This window comes from Cryptomeria japonica, chromosome 3, assembly GCF_030272615.1.
Source record: "Cryptomeria japonica chromosome 3, Sugi_1.0, whole genome shotgun sequence".
Classification (NCBI taxonomy): Eukaryota; Viridiplantae; Streptophyta; class Pinopsida; order Cupressales; family Cupressaceae; genus Cryptomeria; species Cryptomeria japonica.
Window position 1 is genome coordinate 7,497,923 of NC_081407.1, and position 26,556 is coordinate 7,524,478.

At 34.9% G+C, this 26,556-nt stretch overlaps 1 protein-coding gene across 1 annotated transcript in view; it reads left to right on the top strand.

Annotated features, from left to right (window-relative positions):
- The first annotated feature begins 577 nt into the window (after positions 1-577).
- LOC131065623 (protein MEI2-like 1) overlaps positions 578-26,556 on the top strand; it is a 28,819-nt gene continuing 2,840 nt past the window's right edge. Inside the window, exons 1-2 of the mRNA XM_058000184.2 lie at positions 578-637; positions 805-882. Coding sequence (XP_057856167.2) covers positions 578-637; positions 805-882 — 138 coding nt within the window. The remainder of the gene's footprint in view (positions 638-804; positions 883-26,556) is intronic.

Below are 26,556 nucleotides of genomic sequence, written 5' to 3' on the forward strand. Positions count from 1 at the left end.
TCTTCATTTAAAGTATTATGCTTAGACTTCTTGACACAGGGTAGAAATATCTCAAGATAATCTTCTAGATTCTCATCCTCCTTTTGTGTCATTCTGAAGATATCATCTCCATGGTGGTCAGTTCCCCTACAATAATATTTATATTTCTCAAGAAACAATTGTTTCATCTCATCCCATGTATTGATTGAACTGTTCCCTAGACTCATAAACCATCTCAAAGAAGACTCTTTCAAAGTAGCAGGGAATATTTTAAATCTATGGGCATTTGTAGTGTAATCATAACTCCTACAGAGGACATCAAATTCAAACAAAAAAGTATCAGGGTCTTCTGTCACCAGCCCATAAAATTTAGGCAAAGAAGAAGTTGGAATGTTCTTGAGGTTAGCATTATCATGCAAATCATAAATGGGAAACTTAAATGTTGGGTTAACAGGTGGAGGTGGGGGATTACCTCCACCCTTTGGTGGATTAGCTACACCTCCCAATCCTGCCATTGGTCCTTGATGAGCAACTACAGGGTAATCATCCTCTTCAGGTGATCCAAAAAGAAAATGAAGGTTGTTCTCTAAAAGTTCAAATGCAGGATGGTTCAAATTATCTGGGGCTTGATAAAAAGCAGCAAAAGGGTTTACATCTGGTGCTTTGTATGGATTGAGTCTTCTATGATTGGGATGATTAGGAAGGAATCTACCATGAGAATCTCTTCTTCATCTATGCATGCATATTCATGAGAAATACTTAACAACTAATTGAACTAACAAGACAAACTCTACTGAAAGCTTTAAAAACTCATGAATATGACAGGTTCTTAGTTTGGCACCATCCCAGGCAATGGCGCCAAAAATGTCTGCCTTGCCAATTAGAAAAATAACTAGACTTAAGGTATTAACTCAGGGATTGGTCATCCATTCTGAATAGCTATCATTTCCAGGACTAAGGTTCATTTACTTGTCAACCCAAGGACATATTACTTGAAATGGGTCTGCACTGTTTATGCACGAAGTTCCGATAAGAGTCATTCTATCCTACTACAACAACTGAACCTATTGAAATAAACATGCATAAATATAACAATTGAATGGCTACATGAAATCTTAACACTGACATATGATTTTAAATAAACAATTGCTATCTAAGTTCAAAGCTAACAAACAAGAATTACTCCGTCTACTTTGGCTGCAGGAACAGTCACATGATCTGATTCTAGTGGTTGCAGGAACAATCAATTGCCAGAACAACTACTACAACAAAATAAAACTTAATTTAACAATTGAAAAGGACTCTCACCAAGTGGTCCCCCTTGGATGAGTGTATCCAGATCTCAAAACGATTCTATATTCTCAGAACAACATAGTTTTTATTCATTATCTCCAAAAGTTGATACAATACATAAAAAAAGAGAAATACGTCTTAACTCTGAAAAATCTGTCTAACCTCTATGAAGAGGTGCAAATCTTTATTTATAAGAAAGTTATAGAAAAATTTCAACTACCTAGACCACACCCATGAAACTAGGTGGAAACTTTTATTACGAGAAGAAGAAGAAGTCAATCACAAAGATTGTGGGACTTCATTATCACGCAGCCAAGAATATAGCATGATGGTTTCTACTAGATTGTCGCATGCTGAAGACAATCATAAATAGATCTGGTATTGCCTTGATATTCCTCTACCACTTCACTCAAACACCATCTTCTTTACTGTCTTTAATGCTCTCAACCACCTCAAAATATCTCCAACAGTTTACATGTCACAATCAAAAGTTAGAACATAGAAGCACATATATATCCATTTTCCATCAATCATAACATTTATACATCCACACATGAAATTACCATAGTAATTCGCATAGCTACGGGAATACTTAGCCAAAACAATACAAGGTTCAACAGGTTTAGTTAACATTCAATATGCACATAGTCAAAACTCTAATATATCCTACTACCTTCACATTGTCCCGTTATGCAAATTAAAACACAAGAAAGACTTATCAGTCATAGAAATAAAGGACCTACTATTTCAGCTTATTACTATTAGGGTAAGAGGATGATATGATTGATAATCCACTCAATGAGGCTTTACCTTCTTTTCATTTCAATGACCTTCCTTGCAGAGATAAATCTTTTGCTTGTCTTTATCCCCAAATTAGTGCTACTCATGACAATAATTTGGTGCAAGAGGATAACGTAACTAGCAATATTTCCAATGTTATCTCTCATAAAGATGAAGCTTTAGTGGATAAATAATCTAACCAAGATCAAGTTAATCATGTTGTTGGTTATGAGGAGCCTAAAATTGTTGTCCACCTTCATCAAGATGTTTCTCAAAACAAACCAATACTTATCCTTAAAGATGGGATGCTTGTTGTTAAAGATGGAACAAATCATCAACTCAATTATCATGCAATAGCTCACACATACAACAATCAAAATAACAAGCAAGATTCTAATCTTCTTCTCCATTCCCACCTTTTCTTCCTCCTCCCCCCTCATCTTTCATAGTATTATCTTGTTGAGTATCTTCATGCCACCCCAACTAAGATATCCCTTTGGGACTTAATTCAGACCTCACCTACATATCATGAAATCCTACAAGATGCTTTAAAGAAGATAGATACTTGTTGCCTAAATTTCATTCTTTCCATTGATTTTGGTCTCATCCTTCATTCTATAAGCTTGAGTGAAATCTATTACAGTGATTTTTAGAGCTTGTAAGATTTTTATATAATTTATGAAACACCCACAAGAATCCAACAAGTTACTTTGAACTGGTCTAAATTTTGCTTCCTTTTCTCTTGAGCGCTTGTTCAAACACACTAATTTTTAGTTAAGTTCCATCTACTTTGTCACACCCCGACACCTTGTTCAACACTTACCTTTTGTTGAATCTTTTTCAAGTATTAAGTTATAGATGATCTTTAGGAGCATGACATACCTTTTTGTACCAACTTACAAATCCACATCTTTTAACTTTTTAACTCTATCAACTTTGGGTCTTAGTTCAAGACATGTCATGTTGGTTTTTTATGCCTTGTCCGACACTCAATTATGAGTTCCATTTTCCTTGTTGAATTCCAATGTGCAAACTTGAACCAAAAAATTTCTCTATCTTTCAAGCCTCAATTCAAGCTAGTCAAGTCTTGAGTTCAAAGTTAGGGATTGGACCACGACAATGATTTTTGAACCATGTCGAAGCCCGACTGCTTAGTTGGCACCAAAACACTTAAAGGAAAAGTAAAGTCATAGGACTATAAAGGTCAAGTTCCAAATCCATGGTTGGAACACGATGATATTTTGAAGGTGATTTATTGCATGTTTTGGGCTTGAAGAAGAGTTCAAGAACTAAGGTCACCTCCTGACACAGTGTCATGAAATTTATGGAATTTGCCATTTATTTTCAAATTATTAAGAAATCAAAACTAAAGGGTTTGCATAGGCTGAAATTAAAAAGGAATCCTAGAAATAAAGGCAAAATGTGATAAGGTTGTTTTAATTAATGTAAAGATGACATGTTGACACAATTTTTGAAGAACCCCAAGCCTTAATTTCATAGTGTGGTAGTTGGCGGGACATTGAATGCTCCTAGTTTCATTTCAAAAAAATTCTCCTTATTTACTCAAAATATTTAGGCAAAAGATTCATTAAATCAAAACGAGCAAGAGAAAGGTTAAATCATAGCAAGTTATCCAAATAGTTGTTGTTGTTGTAGAGAGCTAATATTTCTAGAAGTACCATATAACTAACTTCTCTTTGAGTTAGGATATTACATTTGGTGTTTAATTGAAGTTAAAAATAGGTTTTTTTAACTACATTTTCTTGAAATTTCTGACTTGGAAAGGAGAAAATATGAAATAAAAATTATTTGGTGTATGAGCACTTGAATGGGCCCGAGTGTTCTCTACTAGAGTCAGGGGACACCAAATTGGGGTATATTAAATTAGAGGAATTCTAACAAAGAATACAAAACCCTAACAGGTATCTAGTCACACAAAATTTATTAGAGAGTTGGTTGCTCGAAGCTACTGTCTTCCTAGTCTTTGTGCAATGTATAGACCATGTTGGAATGTATAAACAGGTATGACCCCAATATGAGTGAAAGTAAGACACAAGATAACAAGGTCCTTATAAACCTAGAATGAGATACCATTCAAAACTTCTTCTAGTTTTGGAATAGAGAAAAATATGCTCACTAGAACTTCACATTATCCCAATGTGAATTCAATTCTGAGAAGGGTTACTATAGGAATGTTTTTACAAAATTTTGGTTTATAAACCCTAGGAAAGGATAGTCAAAGTTGCACAAAACCATTCACAATTCTTTTTTGAAAGGGGAGATTTCAAATATGATTGTCTTGTTACACAGACTCCAAGGGAATGAAGATGTCTTCAACTTGGATGAATGGATGATTTTATTCATCTAGGTTATTAATACTGGGGAAGCATATTTAGATTGGGCAGGTTTAATCAGTGATTGATTACACTCCATGATAACTTCTTTAATATTGAATAAATTCTTTTGCATGTCTTCATATCTGTTCCATGCTTTAGCTTGCACCGAGCATTGCCTTGGTTTAGATTTTACGGAAGAGTTTGATGAAAATATCTAAATTTATAATTTCTATCTTGATTTACAACTGCAAAGGAGCTATCCAAACTTCAAAAGAGTGAATGATGTATTCATGATGATATTGGTGAGAGAGTTATAGGGGCATCCAGAATGGAGAATTTCACTTGAAGAGACTACCTTGATTAAAGTGTATGGAAGCTATTTCTTAGATTTTCCCACTTTTTCTTATATAAGATTAGGCAGTTTTGATGGCTTCCCCTTAAAATTTCAGAAGTACGCAGATGATAAATTCATATTGATTGAGCTCTATATATAGATTTGTGAAGTAAATAAGAGATGTAGTGAGAATAGGAAAATAGGAATCTAGTTTTGTGTCAGCTTAGGGATGTATTGTTGCAAAACACAATCAAATGCCCTAAGTATTATAAAGACAACTAAAAATTATGTTATGGACACCTATGATGTCTTAAGGATAAAATTTGATAGAAATTTTTTTGTTAAGGATAATTTGAATTTGGGACCTTCATAACATGATATTCCCTAGTTCGAGGATTATTGGGAATACTGTATAGATGACCTTGAAGTGAGGAGAAGGGAGAGGTCAAGAATGATCTTGAAGCAAATAGTTGATTACAAACTTGAGTTGGATGTCAATGGTGTTGTTGATGACGGGTCTGATATGATTGACCCTATATATGTTTCTCATATATAGATGCAATGCTCAGACCCAATAAATTGGAACCTACTTGAAGATGATGACTTTAATAGAGAGGTTTGGTTCGCTAAAAAGAAGTGTAACCTCTCAAAAACTACACTAACATTAAAGAAAAAGTCAACAGGGCAAAGCAACACTAGTAATCCAAATTCATCTTCCACAACTCCACCTACACAAGAAATACCCCATTTAATTTGGGAGGAAATGTAGATGGAGAGTCGCTAGGGAGGGATCATGATCCCAAGAAAACTTGTGGAGATGGCTCTGCACTAGATACTAGAGTAGTCTAGCTAGAGAAAGAACAAGGGGAGAAGGACAAAGAAGAAGTAGGAAAGGAAATAAATGAAAACCTAAGAGGGATGAGGGCAAAGGGAAGGAGCCAACTCAAGATGCAACACAAGACAACACCATTAGTGGTAAGTCTAAGTCCCCATTCCCTTTCTCTTTGCAAAACATAGATAATATCCATCTAATTAAGAGAATCCTCTACCTTAGTCTTAATGCAACATAGAGTGCTAGGAAAATTTTATCTTCCCCCACATGGCTTGAAACATCCCTGTCTAAAACATAAAAAATTAAAGCCATTAGACAAACTTCTAGGGATACCATTTCCTAGGTATTGCAATCTCCCCTACCCTTAAGAATAAACATATCAAAACCACCTCACACCTAGTTGAGGATGAAAATTTCAATCATCTTTTTCTGGAAATTGCCTGGACCCCACATCTCAAAAAAGATCCAAGCCAATCCAATGTGGCTGATTTTAGTTTTACTCGCATAGATATAGGGCCTCCTAGTAGGGATGTAGAATTGCATAATTTCCAAGTTACAACAACTAAGGTGATGGAGAGAGTTGAGAAAGACAAAATGAACAAAGAAGGTTTAAAGGCTATTTTTGAGGCATTATTTGAATGCCTAAGATCATTATTAATTTCATCATCATCACAAGCCCCTAGCTCTTCAAAAAAAATATTGGATCCAAAGTCTAATGTGAATAAAGATTTGGTGGAGAAATTACAAATAGACAACCATTTTGGTTCACACAAGGATGGATTAAGAAGATTAAAATGATAGGCATTCCATTTATAGATAACTTGAGCAGATCTTATAATGAATTGGTATTGGTAAGGAATTATGTAGCCACCAAAATAAGGAATTTTCCAAAATAGACGAGTCTTCACATCAACATTATATAAAGGAACTACAAGAAATTATTGATATGGACATTGATGTAGTAGTGTCTAGAAATATAATTCCTTCTAAGGACACTTTATGTGGCACATGGATCTAATGTTTAGATTGGAAATACAAATTTTTGTAGAAAAACATTAGAGAATAGGGTAAACTGATCCAAGAAGCCAATAAAATTGTTACTTAAGTAGTTCAATAATTTGCAGATATCAGATGCTAAGAAGAAAGGACAACTTTGGGTATTCCATGACTGATGAATTGAAGATAGAACTCCAAACTAATATAGATATGTGTATGCGGGAAAAGTGGGTTGATAGAACTCAATATGTGAAAAATGGAGCTCTAAGGAGCCTTGCTTACACACTCACAAGACTTCTTGGTGCAAGCTATGGAGTAATGAAGTATCACTCAGCTTCCCAAGGTTGGTCCCATGGTTCTCTATCTTACACGGTCCCTCAAACCAATGTTTTTGCTCTCAGATCACTGAGCGAAATGGTTTAGGGATGGCAAATGCAAGAACGAGGGATGCTTTTTGTTGATTTAATATGAGATGCATCCTAAGCTATGCATGATTCTAGAAATGCAATAAACTAACTATAAGATGACAAGGTTAGTAAACAAACTATCCTAGCATACTATATTAGTTAATGATTTAAGCTAATGATAATAGAAAGTATTCTAAACATGCATATTTAGACTAATTCCTAGTTAAAAGAGAGGCTAAAATGATGAGCATATATGAAATGAAAGATTGAATGTATTTGAGCATAAGTATGATACTACAAACTTGGATTCTCAAAATGGAGGGATGAGAGCTCTATTTATAGCAAAAATAGGGCAATGGATGGTCAGGATTGAAAGAGTTAATCAAGGGTTGAGTTTGAAAGTTGGGAATCCATGTTTTTGCAATTTGCACTTATAAAATGATGACAAATGTCAACATAGGGTTGGGTTGAGAGAAGGGGTTGGAGACATTAAATGCCTGAGAAGACCTCATGGTCATCTAGAGATAAGGGTTAAGCTTAAGTTAGGCTTACCCATTGGATTAAGAGTTAATCCAAGGATAAACTCTTGTGCAAATGATTAAGAGATAATCATGGTCAAAGCATTAAAGGCTTGATGAGACCCTTGGGTTGGATGAAGGTTAAGTTAGGCAAAAAGTCTCTAACCATGTAAGAGGGTTGAATTAACCATTAATGGTTTGGGAGACTTTGGGAAATTAAGTGGTTGAAGACTTGAAGCCTTTAATGGTTATCAAAGACTTTAAGGTTTTGAGAAGTGACCTCCCCTTGCTTAGGGATGTGACAAAGTTTAGAAGATGGGTTAGGCTAATTTAGAAGTGATTAGAAGGGTCTAGAAGAAATTAGGAAGGGGTTTAGGAAGCAAGTGGGAGATGTAGGAAAATGCAAGTGGATGGAGGGATAATAGGATTTAATTGAAATCAAGTTAATTTAATTCAATTTGGTTGTAATTTGGGGAAATTAAATAAATTAGATTTATTTAATTTAGGATAACTATTTAATTAAAAGTGGATAGGGGGGGATTTAATTGAATAAAATGATTTATTCATTAAATGGGTATAGTGAATTTAATTGAGTAATTTTACTTAATTAAATAGAGGAATGCGGGTAATTTAATTAAATTGGATTTAATTAAATAGAGAAATGAACATAAAATATTCATTTAGGAATATGGTCATTTTTATACGTCTACAATATGTATTGGTTGATTAGAAGGATTTTGATGAAGAAAAACACAATAAGTTGGCAAAGATTGACACATCCTTAATTTGGTGTGACAATCACTACAAAACATTCATTTTTAATTCAAAGAGATCAAGAAAGGGAAATTTATGTGGGTACTATGGATAAATAATGTGACCATTCAAGGTATTCAAGGATCTCCTTAAGTGTTTTTAGTTGTGTTGTGCTTTCTCTGGTTTTTCTATTTTGTTGTTCCTTTCTTTTGCTGTCCTTTCAGTTGACTGGCCTTTTTGCCAATCATTTTGTAACCTGTTCCTAGTAGGTATGGATGCTTATTGTTGAACTTTTATATGCTCCTTTGTTAAAGGTTTTGCACTAATACATTTGGACTAGATTTCCGACTGAGGTTTCTGATGGAGAAGGTATATTGTGGCCAAATTTGATTTTTTTTTGAAAAAATGCCCGCATTCGTCGTAATTTCGATGATAATTTCCCATTTGGTTTCGACGAAGAAGGCATTAGCAATGAGAATTTTCTTTTTTTCAAAAAAGTGCTCAAGTTCATCATAATTCCGATGACAATGACCATTACTTAAAAAAGAAGAAGAGGGGAATTCATTTGTGCATTGCAATCCCGCGTAGGCGTCCGTGGCGACTTCAACCCCCAAGAACATCAAACCCGTGTTGAAGGCATTTGTGGCATTGCTTGCAATCTCGCGCAGGAGGTAGATTCAAATTGTCCTAGTTTTCAATTTCATGTTGCAAAAAATATACATGTGGTGGTTAATTGCCCTAGTTTAATCTCGTAAAACCATAGAACTGTGATTGAGGAGTGAGCATTCAATTTTGTAGCAGCAATCCCTTCCTCTCGTATACACATGTGTTGATTGTTCACATGAGATCACATCTCTTTGCGGCATTGTATCAAACAATTCACGAGCCTTGTCCATGTTTCAACATTTTGCATTCATGTCAAGCATGGCATTTGCAAGTACAACACCTAACAAAATTCCTCTATCCGTTATGCTTTGATGGATGTCCATACCCTATTCCAAAGCTCCCATTTTTGCACAGGCAGGGAGGATGTTGGAAAAGGTTATGGAATTTGGCTTTATGCCTTCCAATTTCATTTGCTTGAAAGTGTCTAAAGCCTTTTCGACAAATCCATTTTATGCATATCCAACAATCGTTGCAGTCCACGAGATAACATTTCTTTCAGGCATTTTATCAAACAGTTCACGTGCCTTGTCTATGCTTCCACATTTTGTATACATGTCTACCAGGGCAGTTGCAACTACAACATCTGACAAAATTCCTCTATCCTTTATGCTTCGATGAATGTCCATACCTTGTTCCAAATCTCCCATTTTGGCACAGGCAGGGAGGATAGTAGCAATGGTCGTGGAATTTGTCTTTACACCTGCCGATTGCATTTGCTTGAATGTTTCTAAAGCCTTCTCAACAAATCCATTTTGTGCATATCTGATAATCATTGCAGTCTAGGAAACCACATTTCTTTGAGGCAATCTGTCAAACAGTTCCCGTGCCTTGTCTATGCTTCCACATTTTGCATACATGCTAAAAGAGCAGTTGCAACTACATCTGACAAAATTCCTCCATCTTTTATGCTTTGATGGATGTCCATACCCTATTCCAAAGATCCCATTTTGGCACAGGCTTGGAGTACGCTGGCAAATGTAACTAAAGAAATGCAATGATCAGCTCCAAAGACATCAAACCACTACTAACAAAACCGAGAGTCTAAAATATGATAGGGAATAGTGTGAGCTGTCCTAAAATAAAATATTTTATTTTCAATTTCAACTAAAACATAATTACTCAGCCATTTAATGTTATTAATAAGTGTTTAATTTATGAAAGAGATAAATGGTGGGCCACAAGTACATGAGTTACTAAATGCACACAAATAAGTGAATTTGATATTCAAAACTATCTACAATGAATTCAATTCTTGTCCATTAGTCATTTATGTTTTCAATAAGCATCTTTCTTTGTTTTTCTTAATCTTTATTCATAGTTATGTGCATATTTCACATTCTATAATTAGGATATCAATTGCTATGGCTGAACACTAGCATGATGTTTGTGTTGTGGTATAGATGCGTGGAAAAATAATTATGGGATTATTATATTATAGAGATCATAAATCTAGATATCGCATATTAGTTCTAGCTATTCTTGGATTGAGTCTAAAGTTGACATACAGTTATAAAGCCATTATTAGCAGATCTATCCATTTCTAGTAAAGACAATTGAGAAAGTCATTTTGATATTAAGAGTTTCTTATCTGTTTACCTATTGATCATTATTAAGCCATAATATTTAGGTCTATTTATCTCTCTTTCAAAACCTCTGTAAGTGTCCTAGATTGTCCCTAATACTCACTCTTCAATGAAATAGTGGAGTTCTAAAGATTTGTTGCACATGATGGTGTTGAACGTATCAACAAGGCTAGCATGGAAGGCATATTCAAGCCTCCACTTGTACAACTTACAACAAATAATTTGTTGATAGAAGAAATTCTTGAAATAGGGATACAATCAAAAGACAAGTAAGTACATACAAACCTCCTCAGTTGAAAGTAAAATCTGTGTATAAAAAGAGTACATTGAATCCCAATCCATAAACACAATAGAGATACCGATGGAGACTTAATTGGATGTAGCATGTCACACCAAAGTTGTTAGAGTATGTTAAGATAGTACATAATGTTTCCTAAAGCCACATTAGTATTTTACCTAGACTATTATCTACCAAAACTAACTATAGTAATCCTTTTGAGGATTCATTTCATGGTGCTAGATCTTCATTTAGTTCCACTTCTTGTTGGAGAAAAGAATAGTTATTTCTTGAGGTAGATGAATATCCCATCAACAAAGGACAAGACCCTTTCTAGAATATAACATATTCTACTCTAACAAAATATCATGGGGGTTTCACTAGAGATATTGAATAAGAGATAGACTTTTACTACTGCATTAAAAGCATTGGCATGTTCTTCATTTATTGATGTAAACTCTCTGTGATGCCACCGCAACCAACAAACGTGTAAAAAGTTGTTTGCAATGCATGGATTTTTAGGATTGTCATTTGAGAAAATAAAATTAAAGTATGGAAGCAGGATTTGCCAGCTCCTGAGGGAATCTTGATGAAAAATAACTATAAAATATTTGGGCGAGCTTATATGCAAAAACTCATGCTTCCTGATAGGTTTATGTATATAAATAAGCACGAATTAAGTGGTAAAGGGGCTTTTGGAAACAAGAGGGACAGAGATGCAGTGGAAGTGAAAACTTCTGGTGTTGTGTCTGCTCCATCTAAGAATGGGAATGGCGAAGGTGCTGTAAGAGGAGCTGAGAAGAGTTTTGGAAGAAGTGGGGGTGTTTACATTCCCCCATTTAAGCTGGCTCAAATGATGAAAGATGTGGAAGACAAGAGCAGTGTGGAATACCAGCGCATGACATGGGATGCCCTTCAGAAGAGTATCAATGGGTTAGTAAACAAGGTAAATGCATCTAACATCAAGAACATCATTCCAGAGTTGTTTGCAGAGAATCTCATCCGTGGGAGGGGTCTATTTTGTAGGTCTTGTATGAAATCCCAAATGGCATCCCCTCGATTTACAGATGTTTTTGCTGCGTTGGTTGCTGTGGTTAATACAAAATTTCCTAAAGTTGGCAATCTGCTTTTGCGAAGAAATATTTTGCAGCTTAAGAGGGCATACAAATGCAATGACAAGCACATGTTGATAGCAGCAGCCAAATTCATAGCTCATTTAGTGAATCAACAAGTTTCACATGAGATCATTGCCTTGGAACTTCTCACCCTTTTACTAGAGAACCCCACAGATGATAGTGTAGAGGTTGCTGTTGGGTTTGTGAAAGAATGTGGTTCTTTGTTGCAAGACCTTTCACCCAAAGGTCTCTATGGGATTTTTGAAAGATTTAGAGGTATTCTCCATGAGGGAGAAATTGACAAACGAGTATAGTTTTTAATTGAAGGCCTTTTTGCAATTCGCAAAGCGAAGTTTGAGGGTCATCCAACTGTGCGTCTAGATCAGATCAGTTGGCCCTGTTAAGTAGAGAATATTAAACTATTCTTGAAACCAAGCGAAGCTCAACAAGATAACACACTTTTCAATATTTCATTATGTTGCACAGTTAATCTTATTGAATAATGTATATTGAATCTTAGTTGTAGGGTCCAACAGAGCCAACACGATCAACAACACCACAAGTTGTTGGGTATAATGAACTCCCATATTGTCTTGTCTGTACACGAACAATATGAGTTTCTTCTAGTGTTGATATCCAAGGTAGGACTGCAAAAGTTATGAATATGCCTCATCCTTATAAGTTTTTTTATTACTTGTAAGTAAAGAATATACCTCATCCTTGTAAGTTTTTTCATTACTTGTAAGTCATGAATATTGCTCTTTAGTTGATTAAAATTAAATGAAAATCTTTAATGAATACACAAAACTATATACATATACAGGTGCACCATGGTTGAGATGGTCCAACTCCCTAGTCTGAATCTACGAGTAAGCTTATGCCATATCTAAATCAAAGACATCTCAAATACATCGTCGGTGGAAAGCTGCAAAATTCCATTTTCATACATAAGCAAGACATACACAATTGGGCACAATCACCAAGAGAATGGTAAAAAGTGTGTTTGAGATTGTATCATGGATGCAAAAAATCTCTTCATTAATCCTTGACTCATGATTGCTATAATACTTCTTTAGACCTCTCATGTCATTTGTTGCACTTCTTCACTATTTTGGACTGAGTTTCAACTATATATTTTCCTTGACTTATGACTGTACCTAGCTTTGTCCTATCTTTGTAAGCTTCCTCTTTGAATTGTGGTTGTAGCTTTGATAATACCTTTTTAATGTTGCACTATTTGTAAGGAGGACAACTCCTAATGCATGTTGCAAATTGTGTTCTAGTGAATGAGACTAACCTTTTTGTACTTGATGTTTTTGACTAGTTGTCATAACCTCTGACTTTGATGCTTGTGCCTTAATAGAACTAGATGTTTCTTGTATGCATACTTGGTCAAGGACTACATTATGATGCTATAGGGCTACAAACTAAGATTATTTATTGTATTGAGTTGCAAATTTGACATGAGTTGCCCTATGACTGTTATGCCTCTTGAGGTTATAAGGTGTTGTTCTTGTCAAGTTTTGACAATGCTGCAACAATAACGTGTTATTTGTTGTTAAGGTTTGAAAAGACCTTTTAGAAACTTATACCCTGCTCTTTTTCATTCAGTAGACTTGATTACTGTCATTTTATTTGGTACTAGATGATGAAAGATGTGGAAGACAAGAGCAGTGTGGAATACCAGCGCATGACATGGGATGCCCTTCAGAAGAGTATCAATGGGTTAGTAAACAAGGTAAATGCATCTAACATCAAGAACATCATTCCAGAGTTGTTTGCAGAGAATCTCATCCGTGGGAGGGGTCTATTTTGTAGGTCTTGTATGAAATCCCAAATGGCATCCCCTGGATTTACAGATCTTTTTGCTGCATTGGTTGCTGTGGTGAATACAAAATTTCCTAAAGTTGGCAATCTGCTTTTGCGAAGAATTATTTTGCAGCTTAAGAGGGCATACAAATGCAATGACAAGCACATGTTGATAGCAGCAGCCAAATTCATAGCTCATTTAGTGAATCAACAAGTTTCACATGAGATCATTGCCTTGGAATTTCTCACCCTTTTACTAGAGAACCCCACAGATGATAGTGTAGAGGTTGCTGTTGGGTTTGTGAAAGAATGTGGTTCTTTGTTGCAAGACCTTTCACCCAAAGGTCTCTATGGGATTTTTGAAAGATTTAGAGGTATTCTCCATGAGGGAGAAATTGACAAACGAGTACAGTTTTTAATTGAAGGCCTTTTTGCAATTCGCAAAGCGAAGTTTGAGGGTCATCCAACTGTGCGTCTAGATCAGATCAGTTGGCCCTGTTAAGTAGAGAATATTAAACTATTCTTGAAACCAAGCGAAGCTCAACAAGATAACACACTTTTCAATATTTCATTATGTTGCACAATTAATCTTATTGAATAATGTATATTGAATCTTAGTTGCAGGGTCCAACAGAGCCAACACGAACAACAACACCACAAGTTGTTGGGTATAATGAACTCCCATATTGTCTTGTCTGTACACGAACAATATGAGTTTCTTCTAGTGTTGATATCCAAGGTAGGACTGCAAAAGTTATGAATATGCCTCATCCTTATAAGTTTTTTTATTACTTGTAAGTAAAGAATATACCTCATCCTTGTAAGTTTTTTCATTACTTGTAAGTCATGAATATTGCTCTTTAGTTGATTAAAATTAAATGAAAATCTTTAATGAATACACAAAACTATATACATATACAGGTGCACCATGGTTGAGATGGTCCAACTCCCTAGTCTGAATCTATGACTAAGCTTATGCCATATCTAAATCAAAGACATCTCAAATACATCGTCGGTGGAAAGCTGCAAAATTCCATTTTCATACATAAGCAAGACATACACAATTGGGCACAATCACCAAGAGAATGGTAAAAAGTGTGTTTGAGATTGTATCATGGATGCAAAAAATCTCTTCATTAATCCTTGACTCATGATTGCTATAATACTTCTTTAGACTTCTCATGTCATTTGTTGCACTTCTTCACTATTTTGGACCGAGTTTCAACTATTTATTTTCCTTGACTTATGACTGTACCTAGCTTTGTCCTATCTTTGTAAGCTTCCTCTTTGAATTGTGGTTGTAGCTTTGATAATACCTTTTTAATGTTGCACTATTTGTAAGGAGGACAACTCCTAATGCATGTTGCAAATTGTGTTCTAGTGACTGTGACTAACCTTTTTGTACTTGATGTTTTTGACTAGTTGTCATAACCTCTGACTTTGATGCTTGTGCCTTAATAGAACTAGATGTTTCTTGTATGCATACTTGGTCAAGGACTGCATTATGATGCTATAGGGCTACAAACTAAGATTATTTATTGTATTGAGTTGCACATTTGACATGAGTTGCCCTATGACTGTTATGCCTCTTGAGGTTATAAGGTGTTGTTCTTGTCAAGTTTTGACAATGCTGCAACAATAACGTGTTATTTGTTGTTAAGGTTTGAAAAGACCTTTTAGAAACTTATACCCTGCTCTTTTTCATTCAGTAGACTTGATTACTATCATTTTATTTGGTACTAGATGATGAAAGATGTGGAAGACAAGAGCGGTGTGGAATACCAGCGCATGACATGGGATGCCCTTCAGAAGAGTATCAATGGGTTAGTAAACAAGGTAAATGCATCTAACATCAAGAACATCATTCCAGAGTTGTTTGCAGAGAATCTCATCCGTGGGAGGGGTCTATTTTGTAGGTCTTGTATGAAATCCCAAATGGCATCCCCTCGATTTACAGATCTTTTTGCTGCGTTGGTTGCTGTGGTAAATACAAAATTTCCTAAAGTTGGCAATCTGCTTTTGCGAAGAAATATTTTGCAGCTTAAGAGGGCATACAAATGCAATGACAAGCACATGTTGATAACAATAGCCAAATTCATAGCTCATTTAGTGAATCAACAAGTTTCACATGAGATCATTGCCTTGGAACTTCTCACCCTTTTACTAGAGAACCCCACAGATGATAGTGTAGAGGTTGCTGTTGGGTTTGTGAAAGAATGTGGTTCTTTGTTGCAAGACCTTTCACCCAAAGGTCTCTATGGGATTTTTGAAAGATTTAGAGGTATTCTCCATGAGGGAGAAATTGACAAACGAGTACAGTTTTTAATTGAAGGCCTTTTTGCAATTCGCAAAGCGAAGTTTGAGGGTCATCCAACTGTGCGTCTAGATCAGATCAGTTGGCCCTGTTAAGTAGAGAATATTAAACTATTCTTGAAACCAAGCGAAGCTCAACAAGATAACACACTTTTCAATATTTCATTATGTTGCACAGTTAATCTTATTGAATAATGTATATTGAATCTTAGTTGTAGGGTCCAACAGAGCCAACACGATCAACAACACCACAAGTTGTTGGGTATAATGAACTCCCATATTGTCTTGTCTGTACACGAACAATATGAGTTTCTTCTAGTGTTGATATCCAAGGTAGGACTGCAAAAGTTATGAATATGCCTCATCCTTATAAGTTTTTTTATTACTTGTAAGTAAAGAATATACCTCATCCTTGTAAGTTTTTTCATTACTTGTAAGTCATGAATATTGCTCTTTAGTTGATTAAAATTAAATGAAAATCTTTAATGAATACACAAAACTATATACATATACAGGTGCACCATGGTTGAGATGGTCCAACTCCCTAGTCTGAATCTACGATTAAGCTTATGCCATATCTAAATCAAAGACATCTCAAATACATCGTCGGTGGAAAGCTGCAAAATTCCATTTTCATACATAAGCAAGACATACACAATTGGGCACAATCACCAAGAGAATGGTAAAAAGTGTGTTTGAGATTGTATCATGGATGCAAAAAATCTCTTCATTAATCCTTGAATCATGATTGCTATAATACTTCTTTAGACTTCTCATGTCATTTGTTGCACTTCTTCACTATTTTGGACTGAGTTTCAACTATGTATTTTCCTTGACTTATGACTGTACCTAGCTTTGTCCTATCTTTGTAAGCTTCCTCTTTGAATTGTGGTTGTAGCTTTGATAATACCTTTTTAATGTTGCACTATTTGTAAGGAGGACAACTCCTAATGCATGTTGCAAATTGTGTTCTAGTGACTGTGACTAACCTTTTTGTACTTGATGTTTTTGACTAGTTGTCATAACCTCTGACTTTGATGCTTGTGCCTTAATAGAACTAGATGTTTCTTGTATGCATACTTGGTCAAGGACTGCATTATGATGCTATAGGGCTACAAACTAAGATTATTTATTGTATTGAGTTGCACATTTGACATGAGTTGCCCTATGACTGTTATGCCTCTTGAGGTTATAAGGTGTTGTTCTTGTCAAGTTTCGACAATGCTGCAACAATAACGTGTTATTTGTTGTTAAGGTTTGAAAAGACCTTTTAGAAACTTATACCCTGCTCTTTTTCATTCAGTAGACTTGATTACTGTCATTTTATTTGGTACTAGGTATGACTTCCTACTGGCTTTACTGTAGACTGCAATCTCTCTAGACTGTATTTTCTAAGTGTTGTTGTTCTATACTTGACCATCTATTAGGAAAACATAGCTTGAAATGTCTAAAACAATTAATGAATGGCTGCACTATCACCAATCTATCTTGAAGATTTGACTACTCTTTAGATTATGATTATGAGTGTCATGATATTTCATGAGACTGCTCTATCCCCATATGAAACCCTTTGTTCCCACAAATCAATGCTTTGAACTTGACTGCAACTGTATAGTGATCATTGTCTTTGTACAGTAAGCTTGCTACTTTCTCAACTTTTGATATATTGGGAGCTCCTAGGATGGTTTCTATCTTATAGTCACAATACCTTGCTATAATTTGCATTTCAGATCACTGCTCAATGATCATATGATGTCTTTGTCTTTTGAATTTGACTCTCAAGCTTGCTCTATTTCTTGACCTTTTGAATAATTTTGGGCCACTATTCATTACTTTTATCATCCTATATGTAAAAGACCTTGCTCACTGCTTCCCGTACTTGATCTTTATCTAGTTTGTGTCAATCCTACTATTGCATCTTTTCTATTTATGATTGAGATTTGTTTTGGGATTAAAAACTCTTGATAATTTCACTAAATGACTTTTGCATGATTGTACTTTCTAAGCTATCCTAGGGAACAAAAGAGACCTAGGGATTTGCTCACTTCAAGGAAAAAGAAAATCTAGCAAGACAATCAAACCTTTTAAATAATATGTGGAACCCTTATGTTGAGCAAGAAAGCATTGACAAACTTATAGATGTTGTCATAACACAAAGCTGAAACTATATTATTTTTTATAGATAATCAGATTTCTCCTTTAACCCAACTTTTGCTTGAATCATTACTGTAGGCGTATCCAATGCATGATTTAAACAATAAGATACTAAAAATTCTAAAATAGGGTTCTGAAAATCCTACCTCCAAATGTGGATATCTATTGTTATGACTATGACAATTTCTCTCCAGAAGCTTTGATGCTAACTTCTATCACGCCTAAACTCTGCATGTGGTTTGCATGGTGTTGGCATGAGGTGCTTTTTAAATGTCCTTATGGATTCTCTTCATATTTTTATGAAACTCCTTCATCGAAGAGGCAAACCTCTTATTCAAACTTTGAAGTAACCCTTTGACTATTGCATGCAGTCCTTTTCTTATAAACCTTCCTCCTTGCGGTGACGTGCTAGGACATAAACTGAAGGTGTAGCTTGTGGAACCCGTTGAGCATCAAATCTAAATTAAGTAAAATATCTTGATTTGAGAGATTAAATCATAGAAGCCATCTATCTTTGGAAGAAATCATCATTTTCATTGATACCGTAATAACCCATAAGTTATTGAACAAGTCTAATAGCATTCTATCGAAATATCCAAAATTCAAATAGTATCGATGAGACCCAGCAATGTCTCATCGATATAAAAAGGGTATCAAAGGAAAGGTAACACTGATGAACTCTAAAAGGGACTCATCGAAAGAAATGATTCCATCGAAAGAGGATATCGAAGAAAGCAGAGACAGTTTTCATCGACGGGAAAAGGCTTCCGAGGAAATAATACCATCGGCGCAACATGAAGGAAACTTACCGAAAGAAGTGTTCTTATCGAAAGAATGATATCGATCAAACAGAAGGAAGCTACATCAATAAAAGATATCGATAAGGATATGAGTTTCGAGGAGGCTAAAAGGCATGTTACCGATATATGTGGTTTTACCGATGCAACTTTATCGAGGAAGATTACTAATGAGCTCATCAATGAAAGATGATAGTGGAAGCAAATCATCAAAAGAAAGATGGCCTCGATGAAACAATAGACCATTCATCGAAGGAGTGTAGTAATGTTGATAGAAAAAATGTTTTGATGGAAGGATAAAGGAAGTTACCGAAGCCCAAGGTTTCTTCGACATGAAACCTGATGGACATTAGATATATATCGATGAGGAAATAGGTTTCGAGGAGGATAAAAGGCATGTCTCCGATATGCGTTGTTTCACTGATATAACTTTATTGGTGGAAGACGACAAGAGAGGATAAAGAAAGGCTTCGGTGAGACAATAGATCCATTCATTGACGGGGCATAGTGATATCGATGGAAGAGGTATTTCGGTGGAAAAATAAAGGAGGTCACTGAAGCCCAAGGTTTCTTCGACATAAAAACCCAATGGATATCAGATAGGTATCGGTGAGGAGACAACCACAGTGATTGAATACAACATTTCGATGAAGGGAGAAAATACCTAGTCGAGTAATGTTCGAAACAAAAGTGTTAGTTGACGGTTATATGTTGAAAAGCCACGTCGCTTGGTGATAATGTATACTCGCATATAAAGGAGGGAGATTTTGTAATATGGAGGAAATTTAGAGAAAGGAGTAGATTATAGCCTCAAGCTTACCATTGTACTATTTTGGTGAATATATATAATATAATCAGTTGTTTTTCCTTTGCATATGTGTTGCGGATTACTGCATTTTTCTGCAGGTAGTTGCTTGTGATATTATCTAAAGGAGATAAGGTTACTTGTGTTCTTCCAGTAAAACTCTGTGTTTCACATTGTAGATTTGAATAAAATATTTACTTGCGAATTGTAATTGTTCCTCATATTTCTTCCTTGGATGGTCTCTTAAGGTTAGAGTTAAATTCATTCAAGCAATTTACAATAAAGACATCAAAGTAGAGCTCATAAGAAATAGTAATTGATAGACTCATCGAGAGGGGGTGGGTTTAAAAATCATCTCATAAGTTTACACAATAAGTCCTAAAGAAATGTAAAGACTCTGTAGCCCAAACAACAAACAAAGGCAGTAGTTATCTATAATACACAACCCATCAATTCATACTTTCACATAAAGAATAATAGGAGTAGTTGAGTAGGAATTCTAGGGTAAATTAGCAATAGTGTATATATAAATTTCAAGCACCAAGATCGAATAGCTTCTACAACAACAATCTTGAACTCATCTGCTATATCTCCATTCTAGGAACTGATGCCATTCTGAGATAGGGGGAAGCCAGATCAAGACACTAAATCTTCTATAAAAAGCATTAGTTGAAGGAACAACTAGTGAGTAGGTATACCCGCCTAGGTCCTGCAGAGCCTAAAGTGAGAGAGTTAGTAACCAAATAGGTTCACTCTATAAGTTGGCCAAGTCAATTGGAGGGTTTGATCATAGGAGTTGGCATTTCCTTAGAACCTATCCAATTTGTTGATTTGAGACCCAACAAAACCCTAGCATAACTTCTAAAAACTGGCTATAAATGGTTCTTTTCATTTGAAACATAATGCAAACCCTAAAATCACATGAAAGCTTATACTTTTAGCTTTCTATTTCCCTCCAAGCTATGCATGAAATTGATTTTCTTGATAATCACGTGGAAGGAGGCCTTTAGAAAACTTTTGTAAATAAATAAATAATTTTATTTGTCTTTAGATCTTTTGAATTAAAATGCCTTTTCAAGTGAATTATTTTCCCTCCAAACCTTGCATTGTGAAATCTCATCCTTTTAAATAAGCTCAACCTTATAGACACCTTCAAGGTATTTAATAAATCCTTTCTCTAAACTTTCCTAAATTCACGATAAGACATGAGGTATATAATAATTCTATTTTTTATCTCTTGAAGTCAAAAAATTGGTAACAAAGTCACGCCTTCAAACCTTAATTTTTAGATAGTTAAATGTCCATTTTACATTTCTAAAAAAATTGGAGGTCTTATGATATTCCACGTGATGGCTACATGTTGACAAAGTTACCCCTCACAACTATTGGTCCCTCTCCCTAATAGGGTATTTGCATGAAAACCCAAGTCCAGCTATGTCAAACCCGAGTTTGACTCCTTCAGACTCAAGTTAATCATTGGTCACATGTAGAACATGCATTTGAAGACTTGAATGACCTTCCCTCCAAAGTATTTTCTTTTGGAAAAAAATTTTGCTTTCATGAAGTCACATGAATATGCTTCTTTTCTAAAGTTTTTACAATATAATCATAAGAATATAGCCCTTCTTTTCATTTATAAGGTACATTTGAAACCTTTTAAAGCCTTTTAATGAGATTTCCAAAACAACAAGGACCTAGGACCTTAGAAAAGACTGGAATAAGCTTCAGGATATTAAAATTTAGACTCAAAGCATGAAGATGCTAACAACAAAGAAATCCCTATTAAATGCAATTGACATATAAATGAAAATTGGATAACGAAAATAAATAGGGATATATAACATTAGGTATTATAATAATATCATATGTGAAAACAACCAATAATAAAATCAAACCAAATGATATATAGGATTTGGTCATATATGTATATGTAGATATATAGATATATACATAATATGTATATGTATATGATGCTCTACAAAAGGAAGGATAGTTAGAAAAACCTATTTGATTGCTACACACACAAAGAGAAGCACAAGAAACAAATGTTAGTCATTAGGGTTAGAAAATCAAAGATTAAACACTATCCTAATCAAGCATATCAAGAAAGACACTACACAACAAATAAAAAGCTTAATGAATCTAAGAAAAGCTGAACTTTGTGGTCTAACTACCAGAGATAGCAAGAAACTCTCCAACCAAAGCAGGGGAGACAAAACCAACAATCTCTGCTTAGGGAGGAGCTCTAGACCCCAAATCTGAAGAAAGAAACATAGCTAGAGTAAGTGAATTGGATAACAACAAGAATGTAAAGTGCACCCCTGATTTGCTAACCAGAATGCTCAAAATTAAATGAAAATCTTTAATGAATACACAAAACTATATACATATGTAGGCGCACCATGGTTGAGATGGTCCAACTCCCTAGTCTCACTCTACGACTAAGCTCATGCCATATCTAAATCAAAGACATCTCAAATACATCATCGGTGGAAAGTTGCAAAATGCCATTTTCATACATAAGAAAGACATACAGAATTGGGCACAATCACCAAGAGAACAAAGTGTGTTTGAGATTATTGTCCTAATTGTGGTGTGGTCACGAAGAGGTTGACAAATTTACGGTGATCTCTTCGTGGCCACACCACAATTAGGACAATGATCTCAAACACACTTTTTACCGTTCTCTTGGTGATTGTGCCCAATTGTGTATGTCTTGCTTATGTATGAAAATGGTATTTTGTAGCTTTCCACCGACGATGTATTTGAGATGTCTTTGATTTAGATATGGCATGACATTAGGCGTAGAGTGAGACTAGGGAGTTGGACCATCTCAACCATGGTGTGCCTGATCATATTAGCTTGAAACCATGCACCTCATATTAGCCTCAAACCTATGCCCCTTTTGGTAGGTGGTGGGGATAGAATATCTAATGGAGTTGAGAAATACAACACCACAGGAGCTCGAAGATCTTCTGCAAGTTGAAAAGCAAGAAGCAATAATCTGAAGAACACACAATACACAAGAAAAATATTCTCAAAAGATGAGAGCTCCAATTCACCAAAAAATGTATTGTAAAAAAGATAATACAATGAAAAGCAAAATTAACCTCTAATAGGTCAATAAACCCTAAAAAGGGAAAACCCTAAGCTTGCATATAATAATTAATAAAATAATTAATTAATATGCACCTAATGTTAGCTTAAGTGTAAAAAGATAATTGGGAACTTAAAGAATTAAACAAATATTGTTTAATTAATCAAGTAAAACACCAATTACTCTAACAATATCATTCGCTGTACATATCAATGACTGGAAAATAATTTTTTTTTTCTAAAAATTATCATCGTCAGAATTACGACGAATACCAAGCTTTCGACCAATGATGTAATCGACGGACATACAACGTTCTCGTCGGTGAAATGTTATGGAGTCGTCGCACTTCTGACTCAAACCACACAAACATCCGATGAGGACGCTATATGTGTGACGACACTTCGTAGTCAGATGGTCGTCGATGTCTATGAATGGACCGATGACACAAGCGTCAGATAAACAGCATCACCATTGGTGTGAAGTTCCAAATCGCCATCGGCTTTGCGACAAAATCTACTGATTCCGACGACTTCTTTGACCATCGGCAGAGTCCATTGAATTGTCGTATTTTCGACGAGCATGGCATCATCGACCAATCTGACACCGAGTTTTCGACAGTTGATTTTGTCAGCACTTCGACAAAAATTAGTCGCAAATCCGACAAACAACCGTCAGAAATCAGATCCAAATGTACTAGTGTCGGGTCCTTAAAACCTGTTTTTCTTATTAATCAGAACGAGTCCTGAAGGCATTAGAAGATTATAAAGAACAATAGGTGAAGAAACAACCTATATATCCAGGAAGCACAACCATCAAGATGGAATTAGCATTAGAACCTCATTATCCTACATCCCTAGAAATTCAAGATAAAGTTGTTGGGACTAGGACGATCCGCTCCCCTTGGTCCCGGTAATTTTTTCCTAAATTTTGAGAGGATAATTTGGTGATCCTAATCAACTAAAATATTTCTTCATGAAAATAAATAAAAAAACTTAAGTCATATTTTCATCAAATTCAAACCTAAGATTTTATATATAAGGCAGTTCACTTCCTCATTTGTGATAAAATTTTGGCATTTTTGGAGAGGTACAATTATGCAATTAAAGGTATCCTAATGAAGTGAAAGTGTTGGTTTAGAGGAGTCTCAAATCTATAAATCAATCAATTCTTCATCAAAATTTATTCAAACATGGAAGCTTTGAGGGATATTGGAGGATGATAGGGAATCATTGACCGATGATTGGCTTGTACCTCTTCCTAAGGGATTTGGTATGATTTCATGTTGTTCTTATGTTTCTACCATTGAGCTTAAGATCTACATTATATGTAGCTTCAAATTTACATTAATACTTTAGATCTATATTCTAATTGTGTGATTTAAAGAATCTTCAATTCAACCATTATCATTAAGGGGTTTTTCTCTAACACACTTGAGTAGGATTATAGTTTGTATATTAGACACTTTAGCTCATAGAAATATTAGACACACTTAAGATTCAAGAGGATACACATTATTCCAATTTCAATATCCACAATTTGTGGAGGTAAAGAAAACAAAAAGAAGGGTTTGACCAAGGAAAAAACCTATATTGCCACCACCATACCATTTTCTAATTTATAGGTGCATATATAGGTACCTGAAAAATCCACGAATTGCAGAACAATATCATGAGATTGTCCTAGACCTATTCCTGAAATTTAGAACTAATTTCATAGGTGCCCTTGTTTGGACCAGGGCACTAGGGGTGGCCCTATCCTCAAAATTTTCTCTAAATTTGATATGTGGTTCTCAGATAGGTGTAGGTTGCAGGTTCTCAAACAACAATTCATACTCAAAAGACTAGGGCATTCTGAGAATCCCGAACCTATAGATTCAACTTCATTTTCAATTACATATGGATAGTCAGATTTCCCATCCACTCCTGTGTTTGTTACAATATTGTGTTTGTGTTTATTAGTCAATTACAATAGCATATGTGTTCATTTACTTCATACTTTAGTCATAGTTTACATTACTTTTACCTATTTCCATAGTTAATTCACTTTCTAAAACAACAAAGGAATAAAAACCCTACAAGTGTCATTTGACTCTCTTTTTCAAGAGTTAGTCAAATGCAATCACTCCTCTAGGTGATTTTGTATTCCAATGTATGTATGAAAGTGGATTTTGGTCTTATTCCTACCTAGTTCCATTTTTAGGTCATCACATATACCATTTTTATGCTACCTTTATTATTATTAATTGTTATAATTTTAAAATCATTATAATTATGGCTATGGTTTGAATTAGGGTTAGGATTAGGGTTAGACTAAGGTTTAGGGTTAAAATTAGGATTTAGATTATTTTTAAGGTTAGAGATAGGACAAGAATTAGGTAAGGGTTAGGGTTAAAGTTAGAACTATGTTAAGAATTGGGGTTAGGGTACAAACTAACATCATGGTTAGAATTATAATCATAATTATAATTAGCATTTTAGTTAGGGTTAGAATTATGGCCATGGACAATATTAGAGTAAAAGAATATAGATTTACAAATATTTATTTCATATAATTATATAATAATGTGCTATACTAAAAAAAATATAGATTGGTTAAGTAGGAATTTTGAACGGGTCGAGACCCTTATACAAAAGAAAATCATGAATAGAAAAAAAGAAACCAGGAAATGAGAGTCTCAACCCTTCATAAAGTTTTCATAACACAAGGCAAAACATCCCCAATACTAGAAACAACATATAAACAATACAACTAAAATAGAGGAACAATTGTAGCCAAACTATGAAAAGATACAAAAAGAAGATGAAAGAAATGGGTCCAAGGGCACATGTAGGCAATATTAGGCCTAGAATAGGTAGGCCTCTCACTCAAATCTTGAACATGAGTTTAGCATAGTGATTTAGGAAGACCATTCTTCCTCCTCCTAATAGAAGTTGATGCGATATTACCATTTACATTTTCAAAGAAAGGGGAAGTAAGGAAGACTTTCCCCATTAAGAGACTGTAATCACGAGAGAGAAGAACTAAAGAGTGACAAGGTGAAAGGTGGTCAACCACCTTACAATAATTTTGGAGCTAGTCCAAAGTCAAGGGTAGGTTGGGCTATGTGAAAAGGGTGAGTTGAATCTTAATAGGGTTTGAGGGATTTGCACAAGAAGCAAGAGAACCATCATCATCTTGAGATGAATCAACCAATAAAGAACCAAGAGCATGAGTACTTAAGTGGTCTTTGTTAGCATCCTTTCACCATGTAGTAGAGCCCTTATAATATGACATAGGACATTTAATTGCTAGGTGATGAATGGAGAGGAAGTGACAATATTTGAAGGATAGGCCCATAGGCACCTAAAATTGTTTTGTCTAATTAAATAAATAATTTATTTATTTAATTAATTCATTAATCCTCTTCTAAGCCTTTCCTCATTTAAATAAATACTTTTATTTATTTAAATTATCCTTTTTTTTTCCTAAATTAAAGAAATATTTTATTTATTTAATTGGTCCCACTTCCTTTATTTATTTAATTAATTCATTAGCTTTTTCCTTCAATGACTCATGCCATTTATCTCTTAATTTTCCTCTACCTACCCCTTCATTATTTTATTATTTTTTCCTAACTACCCTCTTATTGTTTTATCATTTTCTATAGCTACCATTTAATCCTTGCTGACCATTATCTTTGCACCTCTTAATCCTATCCCTCCATTTTCTAAGG